Raw genomic sequence first — 27,001 nt, 5'->3', positions numbered from 1 at the left:
CAGAGAAGGGTGACAGTGACAAGGTGCTACCACTAACCAAAACACAAACATGGGTTAATGGAATACAGTCCGAGCTCTGGTGGCTGGATCATACTTTGGAATGGCCCTTCATCCCTTCCTCACTCCCGGGCTCCCAACCTAAATGCCACTGCTTTTGAACACCTATGACATTTCACATTAGAATATGGTCTTGGCAGCAAGGGGAGGGGAAAGCCGGTGATCTCCAAGAGTCCCCATCTGAGGTCTAACTGAGTCGCCTCTGGCTCTGGGACAGCAAATCTAAGTACATTTTGGACCTCAGGAACCGGGGGTAAGAGTCTTTCTCCATGAGACTGTGTACTTTTCCCTGGGCTTGGTCAAAGCAAGTCAGGGATGGTTCCTGCATGTTCTTCCTTGTGGCTTCTCGGGTCTGGAAGTCTATGTTTACCTGGAGACACAAACAGAGAGCACAGTCACAGGCCCTCAAGGGCCAATTATTATATTAATAATTATTAATAAACTGCTTTCCTGAAGGTCATCCCTTTTGATCCCAGGATGAATCCTGTGAGGTCTGAAGACCAGATATTCTTCGTCCCAATTTATAGATAAAGATACTGAAGAAAAGGGGTACTAAACAGCTGGTCTAATTTACTCTGGAAAGTTAGTAACAGCCAAGGCAAAACCCCAAATTACTCAACTCTTAATCCATGGGTCTTTGCAATGTCAGGCAGAGTCAAACCAGAGACAAGCATGAATGTGGGTTCCCTAAAGTAAGCTTGCTCTTTTGTCCTTTCTCAGCTGCTAAGGGAACAAATACCCCAGGGAGAAAGGCTATGTTTAGAATGCACATCTCTGTTCCAACCACATGTATAAGGAGCCTGCAGCTTTCTGGCCACGGGCCAAAGACCTCCTGCATGCCAAGTCAAAGCATAATTGAAGAGTTTTAGGTATAGAATGCACCTAAACTCATAGACAACAAATATTTGTCTCCTCTAAAACTCTCCCAGGTAAAACTCTGTTTTATAACTCAGAATAGCAGTACATAGAAATTCATATTATTATTATAAGTAATTATAATAAATGATCATAAAATAATATAAATGACTATAATTACTCATTAATAAGCAGTGACAAATATTGAATAGGTGTTTGACTCCTAATACTCAGAGTGGTCTTGAAAGGTGATATTATAGCCTTTTACATTGGGGAAAATGTGATTCAGAAAGACCAGGTAACTTGACCAAGATCACACAACGAGTAAGTAGTGGAGCTGATATTGGAACAAGATTCCAAAGTACATGCTCATTCCATGCTGCCTTCCAACAGGAAAACTAACATGGACTTACTGGCGTCTATCTTGCAGAATCCCTATAGAAACACAGTTCCTGCTGGACATGTTTAACTGACAGATAGCTAAAATACTCCCAATAGAGCTCCTTTTTATAGAATCCTTGGGCTCTGCACCTTAAAAGGGATCCCTTTTGTATCCAGAGCCATCAGAGCAGTGAGGTTCATTTCAGAAGAAAGTCCCCATCAAACCTGGCTCAAACCCCAGCAAGGAGAGAAAGCAATGGATGGGGGTCTGACAAGACCCCACCGCCAACACACCTCCCGCGGAGCCTGCACATCCACAAACTCTTCAAAGATCCTATGGGCCTTGGAGACCAGTTTTGCAGTTGACCTGGTCTTCTTGAACTCCTCACAGGCCAACCAGAACTCCAGGTTCTCTTCACTGAACTCCGTCTTCAGGAAGGCGCGGAACGCAGCCACCCCATCTGTGGACGTGGAGGGAAGTGGAAAGGAAGGGAAATAGGAAGAGGCTTAAGTCCAAGAACTGTAGAAGAAAGAAAGGTAGTCGTAACACAAGAGTGGCCCTGATTGTCCAGCCCTCACTGCTCTCCTCCAAATCCTCTTGAAGACTCCATTCTCTTAAACACACAGGTGCCGTCAGAGGCAAGCCATGCTTTTCATTCAAGGATCATAGTGATATTCTGGAGAAATGTTTAGGAAGCCATAGGAATAATGACTATGGGAAGGCCTGGTCGCTTCTAATCAGCCCTCGGTGGTGACTGCCTGTCCCCTAATGCAGAGTTGGCTGTCCCCTGGGTCTACTGGTGAGCCTGTGTTTCTAATGAGGCCAAAGTAATATACGTAATCCATTCCCTGCACCAATCCAAGTCAACCAACCTGAAAAAACAATCTGTCACAAGACAAACTGATGGGGGGGTGGGGGGGAGTGAATGCCTCAGGGCAAATCCTTCACTATTATCAGAAAAATGTCTGAAAGTAAACACCCACTGAAATGCAGTCTGTAAAACCATTCTGTTATATGGAAGGGGTTCTCAGACTCTTTTTAAAAACTTTTGAGGCCCCATAGTTTAGTGATTAATTCCATGGATGCTTTATTTTAAAAGATCTTGCCTATCAAATTATACATTTTAATTAAGACGAATTATAATTTTTCTAGTAAATGAGTTAATGATTAACATAGCCTTGCATTTTTCTTAATCAATGTCACTCATACTGCCAAACAGAGCTTCCAATCGGAATAAGATGAGCAGTGTTATCACATAGATTTGGAAAGGGAAACAACATTCATTGATAGCCTATGTATTCAGTTGATGTTTTTTATATTAAAATAGTTTGATAAATTATCTTAACCTTTAACGCATGCTCCTCAAATCAAATAAGAGCTCTAGCTTTCTACCAACTGTCCTCAGAGGAAGGACAGATACAGCCTAAAATAAAGGAGTGACTGCATTGGTTAAAAATGACTCTGGCTGGGGGCTTCCCTGGTGGTGCAGTAGTTTAAAATCCACCTGCCAATGTAGGGGACACGGGTTCGAGCTCTGGTCCAGGAAGATCCCACATGCCGTGGAGCAACTAAGCTGGTGCACCATAACTACTCAGCCTGCACTCTAGAGCCCACGAGCCACAACTACTGAGCCCACATGCCACAACTACTGAAGCCCGCGCACCTAGAGCCCGTGCTCCGCCACAAGAGAAGCCACGACAATGAGAAGCCCATGCGCGGCAACGAAGACCCAACACAGCCAAAAATAATAAATAAATAAAATTAATTAATTTTTTAAAAAGACTCTGGCTATAATGTTTTATTTCTTTTCTAAAATTTACTAGAAGGACAATATGTTAACAGTTCTTTATTCTGGGTGATGGACTCCCCTGAGCATCGAAGGTCCATCCATAGGTGCTAGGCCCAGGCACTGTCCACCATCATTCCATGGACTGATGGCGCCATGTGGTTGACATATTTAACTGTTTGTTTTTACTTTTCTGAAACATTTTTATTTCTCCTAATTAAAAAGTCATTGTTTATCTTTCAAAATAGACATCGTAATGCCTACACTAGAACCATAGTTATAAAAGTCAAGACTTTTAATTGTAAGAGCCAGGAACTTGGGAGAGAAAAGGGTGTTGATGAAAATCCCAAAGCTAAACCTTAAATCACAAAGAAATCTAAGTTTGGAGGCCTGAGTTTAAAGTGTTTAACAAAAGTAGGGGTGGCCATGAAATTTATCACCCCAGCCAGGACATTTCTGGGAGTCAAGGGGGCCACTTCTGTTAATTACACAGGGACAACAGACATAAACCATGACCACCATAGGCAAAAACCAGGACACTTGGTCACCTTAACAGTAAGACAAGGAGTCAGGAGAAAGCAGAATATGATATAAGGTTGTTTCCCATCAGGCAGGTTGGAAATAAAACCGTCCCTGTGCCAGGCAGGAGGAGAGTAACACAGTTTAGACTCATACGAAAGGTCTGCTCAGTGCCCCACTGCCCCTCCTTCCTGCACTGGGTTCAAAACGCTGAGAGGAGGGCACAGAAATCCAAGATAAATTAAGAATCAAAGTGAGTGTGAAGCAGTGGCGTGGCACTAATTAGGCAGAGAGATGTTCTGAAAAGCATTCATTCAATTCAACAATTAAAAAAAAACAAACTACTCATGAACAAAGTACTGTTCAAAATCTTAGGATACATCAGAGAACAAATCATAAAATCGCTGTCCATAAAATCCCTCGTGGGTGCTCTTTTTGCCATGTCTTGTCTCCTCCAAGTTCTCATAGAGGAGCTCTAGAAGTTTCCTCAGGCTCTAAAAGAACAGGGGTTTGAGAGCTAGCATGCCCATCAGAGGCTACAGGCAGAGGTGGGAGGGAAAACCACCTGCAGCTGCGGAAGCCTCTGGGGAGACTCAGTGCCCGGGAGAGCCAAGGGGCGTGGGCGGGGCTACTTCCGCAAGGTGGCCTCGGAGCAATGACCAATCCACAGGTGATAAGAGCCAGGGACACGATCCATGACACAGGGAGGACACGGGCCAGAGGCCCTCCCCTGCTGCCTTCCCTCTGCGGTCAGGGTGTGGGAAGGAAAAGGCGCAGGGCTGGGGAAACCCTAAAACACTATGCGTTTATCTAAAGGGGCAAATGTAAAGTGACTCAGAAGAGTGACTCTGAAGAGCCTGTTGTTTTTAAACCTGAATTGAAAACTTTGTTTGCTGTTTGTGTTAGATTTTGTTGTGCTTTCCATCAGGCAAAAATGGGTGCTTGTGAGCAAGCTGAGATGGAGAAAATTACCTCTCTGCCTTCCTCGATGCTATTACTGAGGATCGCCCTGCTAGGGAAACTGTGTGGCCTCACCCTACCCAAGGTACAGACATTATCTCCTTGCATCAGATCTCAGCTTTGCTGGGTCTTTGTGTGGATTAAAGGAGATAACACCTGCAGAGTATCCTCAGGAACGTTGCTTTACTTCTTCCCACTTTACAGATGAGGAAAACATGCTTAGAGAAGTGGATTGGCTGCGTTCACACAAGTAATAATATGCAGCATTTAAAAACGTAAGATAGGGCTTCCCTGGTGGCACAGTGGTTGAGAGTCCGCCTGCCGATGCAGGGGACACGGGTTCGTGCCCCGGTGCGGGAAGATCCCACATGCCGCGGAGCAGCTGGGCCCGTGAGCCATGGCCACTGAGCCTGCGCGTCCGGAGCCTGTGCTCCGCAACGGGAGAGGCCACAACAGTGAGAGGCCCGTGTACCGAAACAAACAAACAAACAAACAAACAAAAAAACCAAAAGATAGCCTAACTACCAATCCAACACAGCAGTAAGGCCATCTCCACTCATTCATTCATTCATTCATTCACCCATTATGTGACCCAGGCATTCTGCTAGCAGCCTGGGCACAAAGCACAGGCACAACTAAGTGCTCACAGAACTTTCAGTAAAAGAGCAATTTGAGCCAAGATAACATAATTACGGTAATTATGGTATAGATGATAAGTGATATGCTAGGGAAAGCGTAGGTGGCTGTGAAAGTACCCGGGGTGGGGGCGCCTGAGCCAGAGCTGAGGAGGAGAGGGAAGTCTTATAGGAGGAAGAAGCTTCTAGGCTGAGATGTGAAGCTGAGGAGAAGGAAGCTAAGTGAAAAAGGAAGGGAAAGAGGAAGAAGAGACTTGCAGAAAGGGGGAACCACAGGCACGGAGGCCTACAATTAAGAAAGGTTTATTTGAGTAACCAGAAATAGTTTAGTAAGACTAGTGTTTAATAATAATAACAATAATGCTAAAATTATTGAGCCTACCTGTAGGATAGACATACACCAAGAGGCCTGTGAAAGAGCCAGAGACAGAGGGATAACACAGCATTCCAAAAGGCCAGGGAAGGGAACATTTCAGGTAGGAAGTGGCCACTGTGTCCAGCGCTACCCAGAGGTCACAAGATAGATACGGTCTGAGAAGCGGTGGTCTTTACACTCGGTGACAAGGTTCCGCAACCACTAGCAAGAACAGTCTGCGTGGTGTGATGAGAGCCCTAGTCATACTGTGGTAAGTATAGTGGGGAATGAGGGGGGAAGATGTTGAAACAATGAATTCAGATGCCTCTTGCAAGAAGGGGAGTAGAGAGATCAGACAGCACAGCTGGAGGGAAACAAGGAGTCAGGAAAGTGGTCTGGGGGGTGTGTGTGTATGTGTGTCTGTGTGTGTGTGTGTGTCGTGGGGTTTTTGTAAGATAGCCTTGGGTATGATTAAACGTTAATCTGGCCAGAAAAGACTTGTTGAGCTGGAGGAGTTGAAGTTAACGAAAAGAAAGTTTCATTGATAATATGTTGCCTCCAGGAAGGTAGGAGAAATAGGCCTGAGAACAGCGTTGTGATGGAGAAAAAGAGGAAAGGCTGCGTGTAGATGCAGGAAAGTTTCTAGTGTGGGTGCAGGATGTTGAAGGAGTTCCCATCTGATATTAGCTGGAGAAAGTGGTAGGAAATGGAAATGATACCGTTTTTATTTATTTGTTTAGGATCTGGGGCAGGGAGTTTTATTTATTTACTATACGCCATGATTTTTGCTGGAGATTTTACAAACAGCAGCTCAATTTATTTTCACAGCAACTCTGATCCATAGATAGCACAAATGATCCACTCTCATTTTCCACAGGAAGAAACTAAAACTTACAAAGTCAGATAAATTTTCCAGTCCACAGCTGGCAAGAACAGCCAAGTTTCCCTACTGTCCATATGACTCTGAAGCAAGATCTTTCCAGGTGTGTTTGCAAGCAGAAGGGAAAGAGCAAGGGAAGAGAGCAATTAAAGGGGCAAAAGAACAGTATCTGTTAAAGGTAGATTTTAAAGAAGGAAAGGGTTCAAGAAGAAGTGGATGAACTTGACTTCCTGAAAGTCAAAAGTAGAGAAAGAGGGCTTCCCTGGTGGTGCAGTGGTTGACAGTCCGCCTGCCGATGCAGGGGACACGGGTTCGTGCCCCGATCCAGGAGGATCCCACATGCCGCGGAGCGGCTGGGCCCGTGAGCCATGGCCACTGAGCCTGCGTGTCCGGAGCCTGTGCTCCACAACAGGAGAGGCCACAACAGTGAGAGGCCCGCATACCGCAAAAAAAAAAAAAAGTAGAGAAAGAGAGGGGGGCAGATGGAGATAGAGAGAAATGGTCCAGGAAGGGACATATTTCAGATGCATCACGGTTGAACAGCTTTGATCTTCTTTATTAATTTGGGATGAAGGCCCTGCAGGTGGTCTGCCTCCACGTGCCAGATGTTGGAGATACGGTAGAATCAAATCATATAAAGTCACCACCTCACAGAACTTATAAGCTAGTCTAGTGTAACAGACATTAAGCAATCATTTAAAATAATTAATTGAATAATTACAAATGTAGTATGTACTGTGGTGGGGACACCTATGAGAGTGAAAAGAGTCTGGGAACAGCTACTCTGGAAAAAAGAATAGGACCCTTGTAGGAAATAGGCAAACCATTATGAAGACCTAGATTTCGGTTCCTGGAGAGTGTTACGATGCACCAGGAAAGGAGCAAGACCTTTTAGCTTTGGGGTGTGCCCGTCATTCAAAGACAGGAGCATAGGGACTTCCCTGCTGGCACAGTGGTTAAGAATCTGCCTGCCAATGCAGGTGACACGGGTTCAATCCCCGGTCCAGGAAGATCCCACATGCCGCAGAGCAACTAAGCCCATGTGCCACAACTATTGAGCCTGCACTCTAGAGCCCGCGAGCCACAACTACTGAGTCCGTGTGCCACAACTACTGAAGCCCACGCACCTAGAGGCTGTGTTCCAAAACAAGAGAAGCCACTGCAATGAGAAGCCCACGCAGTGCAATGAAGAGTAGCCCCTGCTCACCGCAACTAGAGAAAGCCCATGCGCAGCAATGAAGACCCAATACAGCCAAAAATAAACAAATTAAAAAAAAAAAAAAAAAGACAGAAGCATCAGCTCCAGGCTGGCAAATGGAACCTGGAGAGCAGGAAGGCACCAGCAGTTGGGACACTAAAAAAGGAAGAGGCCAAGCTGGAGGTAAAGAAAAGTTGAAGTTAGAGAAGGCATTTTTAAAATAACCACTGCAAATAGGTATTGAGCTTGGGGCCAGGTGCAGCACCAAATGCATTGTGAACCTCGTGGCAAATCTACAGCATAGGTCCTGATAGTTTCACCATTTCGCAGTAGAGAAAAATGAAACTTAGAGAAGTTAAATAGCTTGCCAATGGTCACACTGTTAGCAAGTAGCAAGGATGCCAAGCTGCAGAGCCAGCATTCTTTTTTTCTTTTTACATCTTTATTGGAGTATAATTGCTTTACAATGTTGTGTTAGCTTCTGCTTTATAACAAAGTGAATCAGTTATACATATACATATATTCCCATATCTCTTCCCTCTTGCGTCTCCCTCCCTCCCACCCTCCCTATCCCACCCCTCTAGGTGGTCACAAAGCACCGAGCTGATCTCCCTGTGCTATGCGGCTGCTTCCCACTAGCTATCTACCTTACGTTTGATAGTGTATATATGTCCATGTCTCTCTCTCGCTTTGTCACAGCTTACCCTTCCCCCTCCCCATATCCTCAAGTCCATTCTCTAGTAGGTCTGTGTCTTTATTCCTGTCTTACCCCTAGGTTCTTCAGGACATTTTTTTTTTCTTAAATTCCATATATATGTGTTAGCATACGGTATTTGTCTTTCTCTTTCTGACTTACTTCACTCTGTATGACAGAATCTAGGTCTTACCCACCTCATTACAAATAACTCAATTTCATTTCTTTTTATGGCTGAGTAATATTCCATTGTATATATGTGCCACATCTTCTTTATCCATTCATCCGATGACGGACACTTAGGTTGTTTCCATCTCCGGGCTATTGTAAATAGAGCTGCAATGAACATTTTGGTACACGACTGTTTGAATTATGGTTTTCTCAGGGTATATGCCCAGTAGTGGGATTAGAGCCAGCATTCTTATGTGAGACAGTGGTCCACTCTCCAGCTCTGCACAACGGTGGGGCCCGAGGGACGCCTGCGCCGGTGATGACTGGAGAGCCGGGGAGGGAGAGCCATTGCACAGCACAAGACAAGGAGGCCTCAAGCAACAACACAATAGTGACGACATTTCCAGGAATGAGGGCGACAGATGAGTTGGGGAGGAAATGAAAAAAGTCACCGAGGGAGGCAGAGGAGTATCAGAGAGTAGAACAACATAGAGAGAAGAATGGGCATGGGCAGTAGCACCCAACTGAATTACAGCAGCTCAGACTGACTCAGTGGGGATGGAGATTTGGAGTAAAATGTGTGGTGAGCTCATACTCAGATTGCAATTGTCTGGCAGCTCCATTGAGGCAGCCTACTGACCCTGCCCATCTCGCCTGGGACGGGAGCACCACTGTCTCACCCAGAAGCACCAGTTCTGATCACAGGCAGGCTGTCCATAATTAGCACATTCAACCTCACTGAGTCTCAGCATCGTCATCTGGAAAGTGAGGGTGGTGGATCTCGTGAACTCTCCCAGGTAGGGTTAGCGCTCTGCTCTGTGCCCCCATCACAACCTTGATGTGTCTGCATCACACACAGCTCTCAGACGATGGTTTTCCATCCTCTTCCTCACATTATACATCAAGGACTTACCCCAGGCCAAGTTCTATGGTATCCAATCTACATATCAACTCACGTAACCCTTACACCAACCCTATTATCAAGGCAGAGGCTCTGGAGTCAGACAGCCTGCGTTTGAATCCTGTGTGGCCTGGGGAAAACACCTTAACATCTCAAAGCCCGAGGCTTTCTCACCTTGGAGAGTTTAAGTGAAACGTCTGTGGTCCCTTAGACAGTAAGGGGCGGGAGGTGGATTTACACACACATCTACGCGACTTCAGAGCCCACTCCGCCTGTCTCTCCTCTGGCGACCATTGGCAGACCCCACGTTATCGCTTCCTCTAAAGGAGGGGTGGGCAATAACCCCAAATCAGACAGTATGCTGAAAGTACGCCACAGCAGGGCAAACACACCATTTGGCTCACAGAGCTGGAGATTCTCCAGCAGGACGACACCTGCCATCACCTCCTCTGTGGCAACAATGGAGGCCATTAGGTACCACTCATAACCTGGAATCTGTCTACACTCTCTTCTTTCCCGCAGCTCTGATACCCACCCTACGTGTCCCTCCCAGGATGCAGGGGGCACCTCAGAGAGCAGACAGGCATACTCCTCCACCCTGGCCTGGGGACACTCTAACAGAGCACAGCTGAGTGACCTTGTAAAGGTGCATCCGGTCACCGGCAGCCTTGATCCAAACTGTGTTTGCCTGCTTTTCCAGGGCAGGTTTCAGAGGGAGTGGGAGGGCAAACAAAGCAAAATGTAGCACTTGAAATTTACCAGGATTTCAAGGGAAGAGCTTGAGGAGAGACGAGGAAGGAGGGGAGAAAAGCCTAGGAAGGTCTGGACCCGAGAAGCAGCATCGCAGCAAAGACGCACTGAAAACCTCATGGAGGCCTGCGCAGACCGTGGGGATCACAGCCCTCCTCCTCTGCTTGCCCTCCCCTCTCAGCCCCTCCCCCCATCCTTTCATATTCCCAGGGCCGGCTCTGAGCAACGCAGGGTGGAGGGTCACTGTGCAAAGAGAAACTTCATCCCGGAACAATGGAAGTGAGATGGGGTGGGAGCCCCCTCCACCGCCCCATGGCTGCAGGAGCCCCTCCCCTGCCCCAGAGCAGATGGCCGCAGCGGGCCTCTGTGTACAGACCACTTGTCCCCAACCTGGCCCAACTTTCCTGCTCATGTGACCTAGCAAAGGAATTGTATGAGGCTACAGCAGGATTCCTTCTTCCCATCTACATCTTTTCCGCCCCCTTCCAGCACCTCCCACCTCCTCCCAGCAAGCCTTTTGTCTGGTCCTCTCCCTAAACTCCTCAGCATCTTTCCCCGCTCTTCTCCCTTGTCTTCTGTCCTCCGTCCCTTTTCACTCCTCCTTCCATTTTTCCCCTTCTCTCCACCAGGACCCTCTCCTTCCCTTCTGCTTGTCCATAAACTGTAGTTGGTTAAAATGCAGGATGCCGGTTCATCTCTGAAAGGCTCATGAGCATTTACTGGCATCTCTCAGAGTGAGCTGCTTTGTTAGCTGTGCTTCCTTTGTCCACACCTGCCAGGCACCATCCACCGCCCCCCTTACCCACTCACCCCCCCTGGGGTATCCCAGACTCAGATCCCTCCCCAATACTCAGAGAAGTAGAGTCCCCCCTCCACCACCCCGACAGGTTCCAGGCTGCTGGAGAGTGATTTCTCTCTGACCCCTGAAACTATTCTGCCTGGGACTGTGTCCTGGCTCTGTGTGACCCTGAGCAAGATGCTTAAGCTCTCTGTGCCTCAGTTCTCTCCTCTGTGAGATGCAGGTGCTAACAGTACTTCCCCCGTGGGGCCGTGGGGGTGAGGTGAGTTAATACACGCAAACAGCACGCAGAGCCTGACGCTAAGACAGTGATTGCTCCACATGTGTTTGTGATAATTATTCCTGTACTTTGCTGGCTTAAGGAATCATTGGACAGAACATAACCTGCCTAAAACCAAAACACAACCCTGGTAACTTAAAGATGATGGGTGAGAAACCGTTCAGGAGAATGAGAGAAAAACAGGAGGATCTGCCTTTTTTTTTTTTTTTTTTCATTTCATTTTTATTTCACTTTGGCTTTCTCTGCGTGACCTTCTAAGTCAAGACACTAAGGACATCAGACATTTTTGAGATTAGTGTCTGTTGAGTCGCAGGAAAGGAAAGGATGGTGTCCAGAATTCCTGGAACACTGGACAGAACTTTGGCATCCTCCCGAGCATGCACTGCATCTGCAAGAACACTCCCGTGGCCGCACACGCTGCTTGCTGCCGGCATCCTCCCTCTAGTTCTTTGATGCAGGGTGCTTACATAAGAAAAGGAACTGGGTCACTATGAATGAGCAGTGCAGCTGGTGCAGCAGGGAGGGTGGCTTAGGTAACAGTTCAAGGTCCAGGAGCCCTGATTTAGCTGGCACTGGGGGTGGGCTTGAGCCTAGTTCAGTTCCCAGGCTTGGAAAAAAAGAAAAGATCACAAGAATTATATATATATATATATATATATATATATATATTTTTAGCTTTCTGTTTGCAAAAGTGTAGTCCCAAAGACCACAGTCCTCTTGTTGCGTCCCTGATCAATTGGGAAAAAATAAGCTGGTTAATGGATCCAAGGTCAGACAAAGGAGAGGAGAGGAAAATACATTCATAAAATCTAGGATACATATACTAATGACGAAGTCAAAACCTCTTTGATTCAAAACTAAGCTCACTAATTTGAAATTTGTGATGAGAATAGCGCCAGGATCAAAGCCTTTCTTTTATGTTATCTATAAAATGAAGGTTTTTAAGCAAATAACTGGGGCTAAGAAGATTTAGGTAGGAAGATTATTTAGAGAACAAACTATTTCCAGTTACTGACATTTACTGGCAAGCAATTAGTATGCTAATTGTACTTCAGTCTTGTGATTCGCGTAATTTTCTTCAATGATCTCTACTTTGTTAGTGTATATATAGCAAGATGATAGATTATGATAGTAGTAGGACTTGGTTGCTAGACTCTTTGAGTCAGAAAACACATGGGACATCCTATGATCCAGGCCTACATGGAACACAAGGAAATGGTGAGGCCCTGGGGTTGCATGGCTTGTTATTCCTAGGACGTGGTCACAGAAGAGGAAGGAGCGCCTGGGTCTTACAACTCCTAGTCCAATGTTCCTTCTTATTTTATCAAGCAGAAACTGAGTCAAGTAACAGAAAAAACGTGGTAGAGCCTGTATCTGCAACTATTATAAGAAATTGGCAAGGGTTTTTTTATTAAAGGGGTGACAAAGGAGACGTGCCCCAAATAGGGTGAAAGTTTAGCATTCACAAATGACTCCTTTAAAACAAGAGAAGTATTATCAAATCCCATGTACACCAGTGCAGAGTCTAAAAGATTTCAAAAATTAAGTGTTTAGTAATGTTTTTCTGGTTGGTTTCATATAACAACACTGCAGGGACTCTCAAAGAGGAAACATACCAGATTCACCTACTGGGCTTTTAAAAACTACATCCCAGATGGATGCTCTCACATACATTGAGGGGAAGTTGGGACAGTATGAAGAAGGGATGCCAAAACCTCATGTGGCAAAGGGGGTGAGGTATTATGAAATTGGAATAAGCCCACTGGTGATGCTAACGTGAACCCCACCCTACCCCCAGAGTTCAACCTCAAGCTGCCTATGGGCTCAAGAAGCTGACACCATCTCTAGCATATAGGAGTCATGAAATGCATGTGTTCTCAATGAATTTAATGTTGGGTTATAATAAAAATAATAAGAATATTTATCCTTCATGGAGCCCCACACCATGTACCAGTCACCATGCCTAGCATTTCACAACCGTAGTCACATGTAATCCTCACAACAAATCCACAAGGTAAATCTAAGCATTCCCTTTTACAGATGAGGAATGTGAGGTTTATAGAGTTTACATAATTTACCAAAGGTCACAGCTGGTAAGCAAGAGAATGTGTGTCCAAATGCTTTCATTCAAACCTTCTTCAACAAGCTTTTTTTTTTTTTTTTTTTGCGGTACGCGGGCCTCTCACTGTTGTGGCCTCTCCCGCTGCGGAGCACAGGCTCCGGACGCGCAGGCTCAGCGGCCATGGCTCACGGGCCCAGCCGCTCCGCGGCATGTGGGATCTTCCCGGACCGGGACAGGAACCCGCACCCCCTGCATCGGCAGGCGGACTCTCAACCACTGTGCCACCAGGGGAGCCCTTCAACAAGCTTTTAATAGCTGCCTTACATATTCTTGGCACTCCTTCTATAAAGGCTAAATGCATCCATGTTCCTGGGTGCAAATAAAAATTATAGCAATATAGAGAGGGTGGCAAGGAGGAGAAGTTTCTTTTCTATCCATCTCTAATTTGAGTATCTCTTTCTAACTTTTATCCTCACTTTATCCAGAAAGCACACCTGCCATATTTGTTTAATTACTGTGAACACTCTCCACCACGCCTGCTACATGTGTGGACTCTGCAATATATGGACGATGTCCCGTTAAAGGGATGCGTTGCCTGAGAGCTTTGGCGAATGGCAGTACAGCCTTGAGTGTGTTTCTTCGAAAGCACAGACAACCTGCCCTGCCAGGAGGCTCCAGGTTCATGGTTTCCCATACTTGTGTTTTAGAGCAGTGTTTCTCAAGCTTCAGTGCATGTCAACATTACTGGGGGGCTTGAGTAAAAACATACTGCTGGTCCCCACTCCCAGAGATTCTGATTCAGTAGGTACGAGATGGTACCCAAGAATTTCCATTTCTCACAGGCTCCCATCGGCTCATCAGCTCCTGGTGCTGCCTTCCTTGGATCCCACTTTGAGTAACACTGTTCTAGAACCTTTCGGCTTGCAGAGGGATGTGAGGAGAGCTGTGTGACAGGTGGAAATCTGTTTATTAAATGGTACATTCTAGAGCTAAAGACCATTTGCATGAACAAGTAAGGAATTTCATGAGCTGATAATTTTAGTGTTTGCTTGTGTGGGGTTTTCTGCTTGGTTGCTATGTGACCAGGTCACTTCATTCTATTTTTCTATAACTCAATCATTATCCCAAAGGGGCTAATTTTTTTTTAACTAAAAGCTTCTTTACTGCTCTCCTTTGCTCAGAGATGAATACTAACTCTACAAATGTAAAACAGCTTTCAATTACACGATTCCATGAACCTAGCCTTCCCTTGGCCTGGCGGGGACAGGTCAGCCTGGACCCTCCATGAGCTGCAAACAATGGAACAAAGCTGAGGACCACATGGAGGCCCAGGGTGAAGTGCTCTGTCATCCCAGTGGGGGATCAGGCTGAAAGAAAGAGGGAAGAAACCCTGTCTACACCTTCACCTGAAAACTGGAATGAATTTCAACTTTTACGTCAAAAAAAAAAAAAAAAAAAAAGGAGGGAGGGGCAGAGGGAAGGAGGGAGAATTGATTCAGAGTTAAGGACTGAACGTCCTACTAAGAGCTGGACAAATAACAAGCATAGGCCTGAACCTCATGAGGAATAAAAGCAGAAGACGCAAAATTTTGTGCTCTCCAGCAACCTGTCAGAAAAGATTTCCCACAAGCTGGGAGCCTTCATTCTCCCGAGTATGAACTGCAGAGGTGGGCGCACGCACACATGCCCTTGGGGACAGACTAGGTGCACACACACAGACAGCAAGTCTATAACTGTCACTGGATGAACAGGAGAAAGATGCCAAATTAACACACATTAGAAATCCCTCCCTATCTAATGAAGCCATCAGCACTTTCAATTTCATTTTTCATTTGTTAGTTAAAAAAAAAAGGGAAAAAAAAGAGCACTTAGCAAGTGGTTATCTCCCAGACCTCCACGGGTGCGTCTTTAGCTCTGCACTGCACTTGTAAGCAAGTGTAATTGGAAATAAAATTCCTCCCCAAATATTTACGTTCCAGATTTTTTTATTCTAAAAAATAGTAAAAGTTGCTTTCTTTTTTTCCTGAGATTTGAACCCGCGAGGTGCATCCCTGACCAGTGGGATCCTGCCAAGGAGAGGAGAAAGCTTCATAACACAGGTACCTTCGCCTCTCATCTGGTTGCTCAAGCCATCTCAGCTCTCAAGCAGTTTTACATAACCCTGCAGGCAGCATGGACTCAAACCACCTGCCGTAGGTGACTAGTGACTGCCAATCCTGGTGGTTGCTACAGATAGCATCCTAGAACAATAGGGCAGAACTCAATCCAGCCCCCTTTGATCCAGATCCTTCACTGTAGAGATGAGGAAACAGATTTTCCAAGACACTGAAGGATTCCATCAGGGCTGCCCAGCTATTTAGCAGCAGAGCTGGGTCAAAATCGAGAGGTCTGACTACCAGTCAGCATTCTTAATTCTGCAGAAGTACGCTCCCTGATTAAATGGAACAATGCTCTAAACCAAAAGCAGCCCTTCTGCTCAGGATCGGTGAGGACTTCTAACATCGACAAGGTGGCATTTAAGAAGAACACTGAATGTCAGGATTCTATTTGAAATCTTGAGGCCCCCTAGTCTTAGCACGTGGCCTTATTTCTTGTGTTATCTGTATCTATGTCTGTTTTCTCAGAAACCTGCATTCTCCACCAGGGAAGGACTGTCTGGTTCATCTTGGGGCCCCTCTCCCATCAGCGGCTTAGCATAGATTTTGTCCGTAATGAAGACTCAGGACACCTTTTTTAGAGTAAATAAGTGCCCTAAACATCCAAGCAGAGCAGGATGGCAGAGATGCTCTGTAAACTGAGAATGGGAACAAGAACAATTATCTGAATTTTCCAAAATAGAAAACTCAGGGAGGACAGCTGCCTGGAGAATTACCAGCGAGTGGGCTCTAGACTAACACGTTTTTCCATAGCCCAGTCGTTCGGTCATTCTCCTTTCTTTTAGGACACTTTGTTGTTTTCATTGAAAGCCCTGCACATCTCTGATACTGCTGTCCCTTGTAAGAGACCAGCACACACGTAATCCCTTTGGAAAAGCTTAATCAGCCCCAACTGAGTCACAGTACTAACCCAAATTAATTAGACTTGCAGAAAGTTGTCAACACTCTTGGAGGTAGGCTGGGCTCTGGCCCTCCACAGCTTCACGGGAACCTTGCAATTCTGCCAGAGGCCCCTGAATAAAAGCCCCTTGCTTCTCAAAGACATTCACTCCGTTGGCTTTTTATTTCCGTACTAAACAGAAATAAAAACGAGCATCAGACTCCAAGAAGGAGCACAGAACTTCAAAGTTCAAAAAGCTTATTTCTGTACTGTTTTGTTTTTTTTTTTTACAAAGAAGCGAAACAATCTGGTGTTGGCTTGTAACACCCCTTAGTGGAATCCCCAGCTCAGAAAATTGTGATTGCATTCCTGGAAACCCAAAGCACCCCTGATAGAAGCAGAACCAAGTGTCTTTAGCTCTAAAAGTCATTGAGTCAAACAAATACAGTTAAACCTCTAAATCACCGGGTCTTGCCACTGCGGCAATCCAAACATACCGTAAGCTTCCATCCACTAATTTTACCATCATAAACTCTGTCTATAGAGGCTTCACGTTAATCGTTCGCAGCGAAACTTGCAATTCTATTCTCAGGCCACAATTATTTTTCATTTGAGAAATACAAGCATCATTTTTGAAAAATTCCACCATATTCTTACAAAACACCTTTGCATAGAGAACCCCCAAATCATCTAAAGTTGTCCTCTCATGAAGATTCTCACACCCAGGTGACAGGTAGCACACAGGTATTTCCATCCCCGTTTAAGAATGAGGAAACGGCCTCAGTGACTTAAACTGAGTCGATCATGAGGCTGAAATAGAAATCAAACCTCAAGATGACCTTGAATCAAATCCAGCCAGAAAAGAAGGTGTAACTTGATAGTGACACTTATTTAGCCTAATGTGATTCCAGAAAATAAGTCAGAATCGCCGCATAAAAAACAACTATCAAATCCTAAGTACTATCGTACATATCCCATTACCTCGGCAGATTCACCACAGAAGTTTGCTATTTGGGGGTATAGCCATATGTTATATGTGCTGTATCTCTTCTGCTTTATTTTCTTTCCTAAGTGTAATCCATAGAACACGAAAATGACTATTTGTCTCACAAAATCACTTGCTACAATATGTGCTTATTCTTAAATTTTGCATTTCGTTTTAAAATCTAGTCAAAAGCATTCGTTAATTAGTACTAGGATGAGGGGCATAGTAAGAGGGAACTGCTCATCCAGATGAAAGCAAAATCACTTCTGAAGACATTTTCTGAAGACTGAGGGACTCCATCAAGGTCATCAACTATCTGGCAGCCGAGCTGGGTCAAAATCGAGAACACAAGCGTGAGTACCAGCCAACGCCCTTCACTTTGGTGTATCAAAATGATGTCCCCCAAGTACGTGGAAACAATGCTCTAAACTAAAAGAAGCCCTTCTGCTCCCAGATCAATCAGGACTTCTAATATTAGCAAGATGAATTTATGGGGAACACTGAATGTCTGTGTAAAACCTTCTTTTCTCTTCAAAAGGCACTTCCTTACTCCTACTCTCCCACTCCCATGTGTTTCATGCCGCTAGGATGTAAAGCCCAATGAACTCGGACTTGCTTATGATAAGAAAAAAGCAAGAGCTGAAAAGTCTGGCCGCCATCAAAATGCCCTTCCCACGCTGCAAAATGCACAACTCTTTTCGCCTTTGTGGGAAACAGAAGGCATACACGGTGAGGAAAGGGGAAAATGGAAGAGGAGGGATAGCAGAAGTGTGTACAATAAAACTCGTACCCGGTCGGAAGTTGAGGGGTATAGTACAGCTGGGGTAGTAAACCCCCCAAATAAGGAGGGACAAGAAAACTCAAAACTCTGCCAACTCAAGTCAGTAACAAAATGCACAGAACATTCATTTGACTGATGAGTAAGCTGAGGCTCTCCAGTGACTTGGGGGGAGGTCATCTCAGTTTATAAAACAAGCTTTGGATGGAATCTAGACTGTCATTCCCATTGAGCACATCACTGCAACCCCCTAAGCCAAATTCTTTCTTGTTAAAGTTGCTGAGAATATAAAGGCTCCTTGGGACCATCCTTTCAGCTCAGAAAACAAAATAAGGGCCCTCTTCCCACTGCATTTAAATTATGTTTTCTTGTCTATGGGCCCTCTAGCCAGGAGGCTCTGTGAGGTCAGAGACTGGAGCTGTCTTGGACACCAGGCACAGTGCCTGGATCATGGCAGGTATTTGGTGCATCTTTTACAAAATGAATGATTTGCCGAGACATGATGAAACCTGAATTCTACTTACACTTATGGGAGAGAAGCACGTCAAAGGAATCTGCCCACCTCGTAGCTTCTTCCGTGGATAGTCTCCTAGGAAAGAAGAAACGTCTGTCTTGAATATTTCTGGAACGACCTCCTCTCCTTCAGCCACCACTGAGATTTGCTCAGGAGAATAAATCAAAACAATGGAGGGCAAATGAAGATCATACCTGGATTCCTACAATTCTGTCGCTATAAATGTATATGTTCTTAAGTAGCTGATGGAAAAATCTCAGGATTGGAATTCTGTAAGTTTAATATGTTGGCTTTCAGTCTAAAAAGCAAAACTAAGAAAGTGCCTCATTTAAAGATGTCACTGTATGGGGAATTCCCTGGCAGTCCGGTGGCTGAGACTCTGCGCTTTCACTGCTGAGGGCCCAGGTTCAATTCCTGGTCGGGGATCTAAGATCCCACAAGCCAAAAAAAAAAAAATCTAAAAAAATAAAAATAAAGATGTCACTGTAAACCAACTATACTTCTAGTTAATTAATGAATTAATTAACATGTCACAGTAACAATGGAAAGAAACTGGACTTAGAAAAAGTTAGGCTGAGCTCCTGACTCCATCTCTTACTGTCACCTTAGTTTCCTCACATCTGTAATGGGAATAACGGCACCCATCACAGAGCTCCGGGAGGGTTAAATGAGGTACCATCTGTGACATCATTTAACACAGTATAGGCACTGAATCCAGATTCTCTGAACCTAAGCAGAATTTTAGGGTAGATTTGAGTAATTTGTTTCCAAGCTGAGAAACTCAGATTGACAACTAAATAGAACCAAGAAGTATCCTACATTGCATCTTTATAAGGGAGGTGCATGGTATGGTTTTCTTAGGAGAAAAAGGAGGGTCCCTATTCTGAGATCGTTAAGCCATACACTTCGAAAAGGAATATAACATTTTTTCATTCATGTTCAGAGATACAAAAGGAGCTGCCAAGAGGCAGGAAATTCTTGTCACTCGGCTCATCGGTTCAGCCATCTACCAGAGAAGACGAGGCTGTATAGTCCCACAGTGGGCATCCCATGGTCGGCACCCTGGGAATGCTGTGTGGCCATATTACTCACTTTAGAGCACGGTTGGGTTTGTCGGGAAGAATAGCTGTGAAATCACTACACGAGTCGGACTTGTGAGACAGGCATCCCAGTCGAGTCCTCATCCCTTTGTTCCTGCAACAAGCACAGGAGCAGAAGGATGGGGGAACTGTTATAATAATAACTGTCAGCCCCATAAAGCGCCCCTGGAGTTGCTGTGGCGGGAGCCAGCACCGCCCCCTCCCCTCCTTCCCCAGGTGGCCCCTGAAGATCTCATAAACAAGAGGAGAAACACCTAGAGGATCAAGGGCAATACTCACTCCCCCATCTTGACTACCGGAATAGTAATAGGTCCCCTACCCCTGGAGGCTTAATGCTTTTTAAAGCTGACATGCAAGTTGATGGTAAGTCAATGAAGGTCGTTAGCTTGGAAGAATTTCTAAATTAGGATTCTCTGTGGGGAAAGGAAATACAGTGATGACATAATAACAATCCACATTTTGCTCTCCCACTAGGAGGGCAAAGTAGCAGTAGCAGCAGCAGTAAATCCTGATTACAGAGCCCCAGTGGTACCCATATGGAGAGCAGAGTGATGATTGCATGATACAGGGATGCATGTCATAGAATCTCAGAGCACAGGCAAAGTATGGGGCTTCAGGGCAGGTCAGTTCTACCTCAGGTCCTTCCCACCGATCCCACAAACCTGAGGATATACAGGAATGGCTACAGACCAGTGAGGACTGATGCCTATAGGTGGGGAGAAGCTGTGGGTACAATCAGCAATTAAAAACCAGGGTGCCCTTTGTCAGCACTTTCACTTAACTAAGCTCTCATACACCTACTTATATTTTGGTTTTTCTCAATCAACATATTTAAAATTGTAACATGCATGCTTAAATTTCTCATATTTTTTATTTTCCTAAGGACCAGACACTTAATAGTTATTTGTTGTGGCAGATCCAATGAGAAATTATGCTAATGTCTCTTTCTGACTCTCAATATTAGGCCACTTTTACCTTTCACCGAGATTGGCAAACTACAGCCCTGCAAGATACATGTTTGTGTAAATAAAGTTTTATTGGAATGCAACACCCCATTTGTTTATATATTGTCTAAAGCTGTTTTTGAACACAAGGGCAGAGTTGGGTGGTTGCAACACACACTGTACGGCCCATGAAGTCAAAAATATTTACTCCCTGGCTCTTGACAGAATAAGTTTACTGACCCCTGGCCTTTAACCATGGCAACTCCTCGGATGGAGGGTAAAGCTAAGAGGGAGGGGTCTGGGATGATCAGGACTTAAGAGTGACTGATAACAGGGGACTGCCACATGCACACTGGTAACAGTTTGCCATGGAAATTGTCCTAGAAGATGTCATTCTCTTTGTTGAAAGGAAGTTCTTCCAGCCTGGCTTTCCCTTCCTCATTTTCTCAAACCCTGGACCTGAGCAGAGATGTTAGATCCAAGTCAAGCTCTTTCTTTTACTTCAAATGGGTTTTCATCCCTGACCCTGGTAATTGTTCACAGAAATCTTATCCAACAAATGTCTACGGGGATGGTATTACATTTGGCGGGGATGGACGACACTTGGACTCCACAGTCCATCTCTGAGATCGAGTCTTTTAAGGCCAGAACATTCAAGTTTTCAGAAATATCTCCTCTTCTGCACAATCTGGGTCCCTACCGCTCATCTCAGCCAGGTCCTTTGTGAAGCCATCGACTTCCTGGCATTTCAAAATATTGGCTACAGCCATTCTCCCTTCCTTGACAGTGAGCATCTCACGTCCACTCACTGTTACAAATCACGGGGGGCCCCAGCACTAGGCTATTGCAGCAACCGATTAAGGGCCCTTGAGTCATCACATTCCATGAATTCAAGTGCAGGTCCTGCCCAGGCGGCACCACAGGCCAGAACCGACTTAGAATGAGTCGGTTCATCCCTTGGTGCCTCAGAAACATCAATCATTGAAGAGTCAGGTCGATGCCCCTAAAGGTCAATTAAGAGGATTTCGAAAAACAGCACATCCATGCAAGCCATTTAACAAGGTTTAGCAGGGATCAGGGTAAAGTGTGCTACTTGTTACCAAGACAGCAGTAAGTCTCCCAAATAGTTTGCAAAATTCTTCCACAAAATATTCTTTGGGGCAAAATAGTTCTATTTTCCATCTTGTCTGAGACTTAACCTTTTAGATAGGCCTGAAATAATAGGAGCAGAAGCAAGAGTCAAAGGTTAAGGTCACTTAAGAAAAAGACTAGACTTGCCCTCTTCTTTCTTCTCTACCCCGGAAACTCAGAGACCCCTAAATGGCTCAATGCGCACTCAATGCACAGTCCCACCCCGTGAGTCCCGGCAGAGTACGGGAGGGCCTTGCAGATGCTGCTTGCAAGGCCCCAACTTTGCAAGGAGCACCCGGGGAAGGACAGCGCCGTCCACACAGGAGGCCTGGGGGACGGACGCCAGTGGCCCACCCACGGCATTAGGAGGCTTGGAGCAGGCTCAGACAGCAGGGGAGGTGGGAAGGCGGAGGAAGAGGAAAGTGGCAGAGACGAGAAGAGAGGTTAGCATCAGTTACCTGCGTGGCATCAGTAAAGCGGCCATACAGGCACCTGCTTACGGTTAACCCTCTGGCTGGTGTGCAGGGACGTCAGGGCGGGAGATAAGACTGCGGGACACAGGGATTTACCCTTTCACGTCCTCTCACCTAAAATCAAAGAATCTGCTGTAAGAGCGGGCCCCCTCTCTTATCTGACAGCACTACAAGTCCTCGCAGGTGACTTTCTGCCAACGGAATACCTCCCCCGCCCACACACACACACACCCGTTCCCCACGAATGTCTGCTGGTCCTGAGCAAGGGCGACCAACCGGGGGGTGAACGAGGACCAGTTGTTGGGTGGCTTCACATTGCTGCCTGTTGGTCAGGAGGTCCTGCTTCCCCAGCCACTGGCCATCAGCGTAAAGTGGGACACGAGTCCCCGGGGAGGAAAGCACAGGCGTGGCAAGCCAAAAATTACAGTTCTCTGTGTCTTACTCGAGTGGGACCCAAGTGACCAGCCAGCCCTGGGTGGGGGAGGAGTGGTCAGCACTTGCTCCAGAATCCTTTGATTGGCTGCTTCTCACCTCCCTCCAAGGGAACGTGTCCCAGAGGTGGGAGTGCCGGTGCCTGGGGAGGGCGTGAGCGGGAGGAAGGTTGGAAGAACTCCAAGGGAGGCTTGTCACGCACTGTCACCACTCAGGTTTGCTCCTTTGCGGGGATCACAGGCACAGGCTGAAGAAATGAATATGCAAGTCACTCTTTCCTGCCCATATGGAGGCTGCCTGACCTTCCACATTCTGCAGACTGGCCTGTTCCCGACCCGAAGCAGGAAGGGCATCAGGGAAAGGGGGTCTTGAGGTGGAGGCCTGATAGACTAATAATCTGCCTCTCCTGAGGGTCCCATTCTCAGAGCATCAAACCCTTTGTTCCCACAGAAGAAACTGATAGGAAGAAACACATGAGGAGAGCAGCCCATCAATAAAGGGTTCCCCTGGGGAACCGTGACACCAAACATAGAATCTATTTTAAAAGAAACTTAATTTAGATAGATAAGGTTCCCACATGATCTATGCAGGTGACATTATTTTGATATTACCTAGAACATTTCACGAATACTTTTGAAAAAAACCTCCGCTAATAATACTATAATCAATCAAATTAAAAGATTGCTTTGTTAAAACTGGGGAAAAAATTGAGTTAGACTTCGTGTAAAGGCTCATCTCTGGGAGACCGAGCCGGGGCTGTGTTACCTGACAGCAAGGACATTTCCTCAATCTTCGTCCTAACCGTGCATACACCTGCTTGCCCAGAAGTCGGGAAATCAAAGCCCTTTACAGCTGTAAGGGTCTCTAGAAATCATTGTTTGGGGTACCTTAGCCTCGTCTTCTCTGACCTGTGGGATATAGCCCCAGAGGAGGGGGAAGCCTCCTCTATTACCTTGGGGCTCAGCAGAACCAGGGGCTACCACCCACATTCACAGCAGGCAAGGTCACCTGGGGCAGTTATCACCTGGTCTCCTGTCACTGCCTTGTCGCTTTTCCCATCCCACTGCTAGTCCACGCTGGCTTCCCAGAGCTGCTGAGATGTCTGCCTCTCTCTCTTCCAAACCCAGCACTGGCCATCAATGCCCCTCAGCCCTTCCACCACCCCTTATATTAACTTAGGGTCGATTAAGTAAGAATCTGCAGGATACTCTGACCCCACCTTTCTCATTCATCCCAGCACCTGGGGGCTCTTATCCCATTTGGCCCTCGACTTCTAGGGGACAGAGTTTGGGGTTACTCAGAGCCCAGGAAGGCAGAGGGTATGCTGGCACCATGCTACATGTGCCCTAATAAGTGGGCATCAAGTTACAGGTGACTCTGGGGCAGACAGGATAGGACATATTGGAAAGCGAGGATACTCAAGGGAAAAAAATGGTTAAAAGCAAAGAGCAAAGATTTATAAAGAGGGGAAGAGAAACTAAGAGCCTCAGCGGGAAGAAAGCAATCAATATGCATGGAGAGACAGGTTAATTAAATATGGATAATGCAATCAGCCCACACGGGCACCCGGAGAGGAAAGAGAGAAGCCAAAGCAATACTCACCGTCTTTGACCAGTCCTCATGGCCTGCGGGTCTTTGCCAATGGGATAGTCAGAAAGGTTGCGGGTAAGGAGCTCTGGGGAAAGAGTAGATCTTTCTCTTAGCAATCAAATCCTTGGCGGGCGAAGGGCATGTGTGCATGAACACAGAGGCACATTTGCACACGCACACACACACGCACACAAACACACATATTCACATTGCATGCATGCACGACACACCTCCCACCACTTGAGCCGGGCAGCAAGCGGCCCCACCGAAAGCTCTTCTCTCTGCTTGTCACGTTCGGTAAATACTGAAGCAGCCTACACCCAGCGGGCGGCGGCTCAGCTCCCAGGCACAGTCTGCACGCCCATCCTCATTGGCAGGATACAGGAGGTGCCCCTGAGCAGAGCTCGCCTGGCACTCCTCCCGCACTTTCGTCTTCAGCCTCACGAAGTGCTCCCCTGCTCCTCTGGCCGTAGCTCAGCAGCTCAGGGGGAAGTCCCCACAGCCCAGAGCTGCCCTCCTCTGCACCCAGAGGCTGCCCAGGGGGCAAAGAAGCCAGAGGTATTAACTCTTTCCCGCCACCAGTGCGCTGAAAATCAAGGGTCCAGGGGGCCTCTTCTAATAAGCTCTGCTGCTGGCCGAAGGCTGGTTGCTGCTTAGGGAGCAGGGAGGATAAAGATCTTGCCTCAGACAGCTGCTGACAGCAGAAGCCAAGCCGAATCAAATCTCCTAATGAACCAGGAGGAGGGGGCTGTCTTGTTGGGTGTGACGTGATGTGATAAATGCAGACAGCAAGAAAGCCACGGGGCAGGTCACACATACAAATTCCACCCCCTTTCTCCCAATGTCTATTGTGCTGCGCTACCGAGCCAGACCACACAGCCCTGAAATTACCCCGCTCTGCCACATCTCAGCTGTCCCTCTTACTCTGCAGTGGCACTCCTCTCCTAGCCCGGCCCGCTCCCCAGCACCCACCACACCACTCCTCACTTCTTAATGAGAAATCTCCACCTCCCCAGACACATGTATTTCCACATCGATGCTCCTGCCTCTCACCTGGGTTTCCCTACAATGGAAATTCACCTCTCTCCCTCATCCATCACCTAGCAACTTCCCCCTACCTGCATTTGTTACGGAATGAGACTTTTCCCTTTGTTCTGCCCAATCTGCATGTTATCTCTATTTTTCTGTCTTCTGCATTTTTTTCTTCCAAATCACCTTACCCACATGGATCTTCACACTGCCCGGTTCAGTTCCAGAAGGAGGACTCTCTCTTCCTGCTTGCCCTAGTACAGTGATTCTCCAAGTGTGGTCCCTGGACCGGCAGCATCAGCATCACCCGGGAATGTGTTAGAAATGTAAAGTCTCAGGCCCCACCCCCAGACCTACAGAATTGGAAACTCTGGGGATGGGTCCAGCCTTCCGGGTGATCCCAATGCATGCTAAAGTTTACAAACCACTGCCCTGCGATAAAGCTTACCTACCTTCTCCCCATTCCGCTGTAGGTCTCTAAGACACAGCCTCTTGCTCCCGCCCAGGACCTAGCTCCAAATGTACCTAGACTTTGCGGCAAATCATTTCTGAAACCCAGAAGGCAGCATTTGCTAGAGGCAGCAGACATCTCTATGGAAAGTGATGCTTTTCTAATAAAGATACTAGATTCCATTTTTGAACCTTTTACAATGTAGAAAGCATTGTCATGTATTGTCACTGGACAGCCCCATGCCATAGTCAGAGAGAGTATTATTATCCCTGTGTCACAGATCAGAGAACTGAGGGTAGAAAAGGTGACCTGCCTTTTTCAAAGTGACACAACACGTCAGAGGCAGCTCAAGGACCAGAATTTGTTTTCTTATGACTCTTAGAGCAGAGCTTTTTCTACTATGTCACACCTGGACCCAGTCTTTCCTGGCAGATCTATTGGTGCATAACCTGTACTCTCACAGTGCACTGATTCTGCTGCAGCCACACATTGCCTGAAGACAGGATGAAATAAAAATTCTGATGCTGCCTCTACAGTCACTCATTGTCGCTCTCTGAAAATGTCCACAGTGCCCCTCTGTTATGCAAAAGGAGCTTAGCGTTATAAAAGGAGATGCGAAAGAAATGTTTTCCATTCCTCAGAATTCCTGTCTTGAATGCTGAGGTTAGCTGGGGTTTAGAATTAAAGCATAAAGAGAATCCTTCACTTCTGGGCATTTTCCTGGTGTACTGCACCATAAGTAAGAGGTACACAGATAAACTGGAGAATAAAAGCCCACTGGTAACCGCTTCGCTAATCCAAGATAAGCTTATATTATAAGGTGGGTCCCCCCTGGATTCCCTGCCCAGGGCCAATGTTTAATGAGCACTTAGTATGTGCCAGACACTGTGCTAAACATCGCACTACATTATCTTATTTTACTCGCACAACAAACCTACAAGGCCAGCATCTTTATCATCCCTACTTTACAGATGGGAAAACAGAGACAAGTCGTTTATAAGTGGCAGAGCTGGTGTCCGATACCAAACTCCATACCTCCAGCCTCTGTTCCGCCTCTCACCTTAACACAAAGGCAGCGTCATCATGGGACCTGTACCAGCACTAAAACGGTAGGATGAGGGACTCCTGCAAGTCTTAAGCTGCCCAGTCCTGTATCCAGGATTTTAAAGGCACCAAGGAGACAGGGCAGGGCTGCAGATGGGCCCAAGTCTCAAGTGGAAGCTGCTCAATATTAACCAGGAAGTCGATAAGCCA

General features: G+C 46.3%; 1 protein-coding gene across 2 annotated transcripts; it reads right to left on the bottom strand.

Annotated features, from left to right (window-relative positions):
• RGS8 (regulator of G protein signaling 8) lies at nucleotides 1-25,579 on the bottom strand. Of its 2 annotated transcripts, none has more exons than XM_029229645.1 (7): nucleotides 24,498-24,571; nucleotides 24,280-24,352; nucleotides 22,231-22,359; nucleotides 19,690-19,791; nucleotides 18,608-18,672; nucleotides 1,588-1,754; nucleotides 1-427 (listed from the first exon to the last, which is right to left on the bottom strand). In XM_029229645.1, the coding sequence occupies exons 3-7, from the start codon at nucleotides 22,254-22,256 to the stop codon at nucleotides 245-247; spliced, it is 543 nt and encodes a 180-aa protein (XP_029085478.1). In that variant the 5' UTR covers nucleotides 22,257-22,359; nucleotides 24,280-24,352; nucleotides 24,498-24,571; the 3' UTR covers nucleotides 1-244. The 2 variants fall into 2 exon arrangements, with proteins under 2 accessions (XP_029085478.1, XP_029085477.1); XM_029229644.1 differs by lacking the exon at nucleotides 24,498-24,571 and adding an exon at nucleotides 25,488-25,579 and having other exon boundaries at nucleotides 196-427.
• Nucleotides 25,580-27,001: the final 1,422 nt, after the last annotated feature.

The sequence above is a fragment of the Monodon monoceros genome, unplaced genomic scaffold (genome assembly GCF_005190385.1).
Source record: "Monodon monoceros isolate NGI ecotype Baffin Bay Population unplaced genomic scaffold, NGI_Narwhal_1 Super_Scaffold_18, whole genome shotgun sequence".
NCBI lineage: Eukaryota > Metazoa > Chordata > Mammalia > Artiodactyla > Monodontidae > Monodon > Monodon monoceros.
The sequence above is the reverse complement of the archived record's forward strand: the minus strand, read 5'-3'. Positions and strand labels throughout refer to the sequence as shown.

What these genes read in the sequence shown, in the direction of transcription:
- RGS8 (XM_029229644.1), bottom strand. Translation starts at nt 22,256, where the DNA reads ATGGCCGCTTTACTGATGCCACGCAG. An exon ending in GCTTTACTGATGCCACGCAG is followed by an intron (nt 19,792 to 22,230) that starts GTAACTGATGCT and finishes TGCTTGTTGCAG; the next exon opens with GAACAAAGGGATGAGGACTC. An exon ending in ATGTGCAGGCTCCGCGGGAG is followed by an intron (nt 428 to 1,587) that starts GTGTGTTGGCGG and finishes TTGTGTCTCCAG; the next exon opens with GTAAACATAGACTTCCAGAC.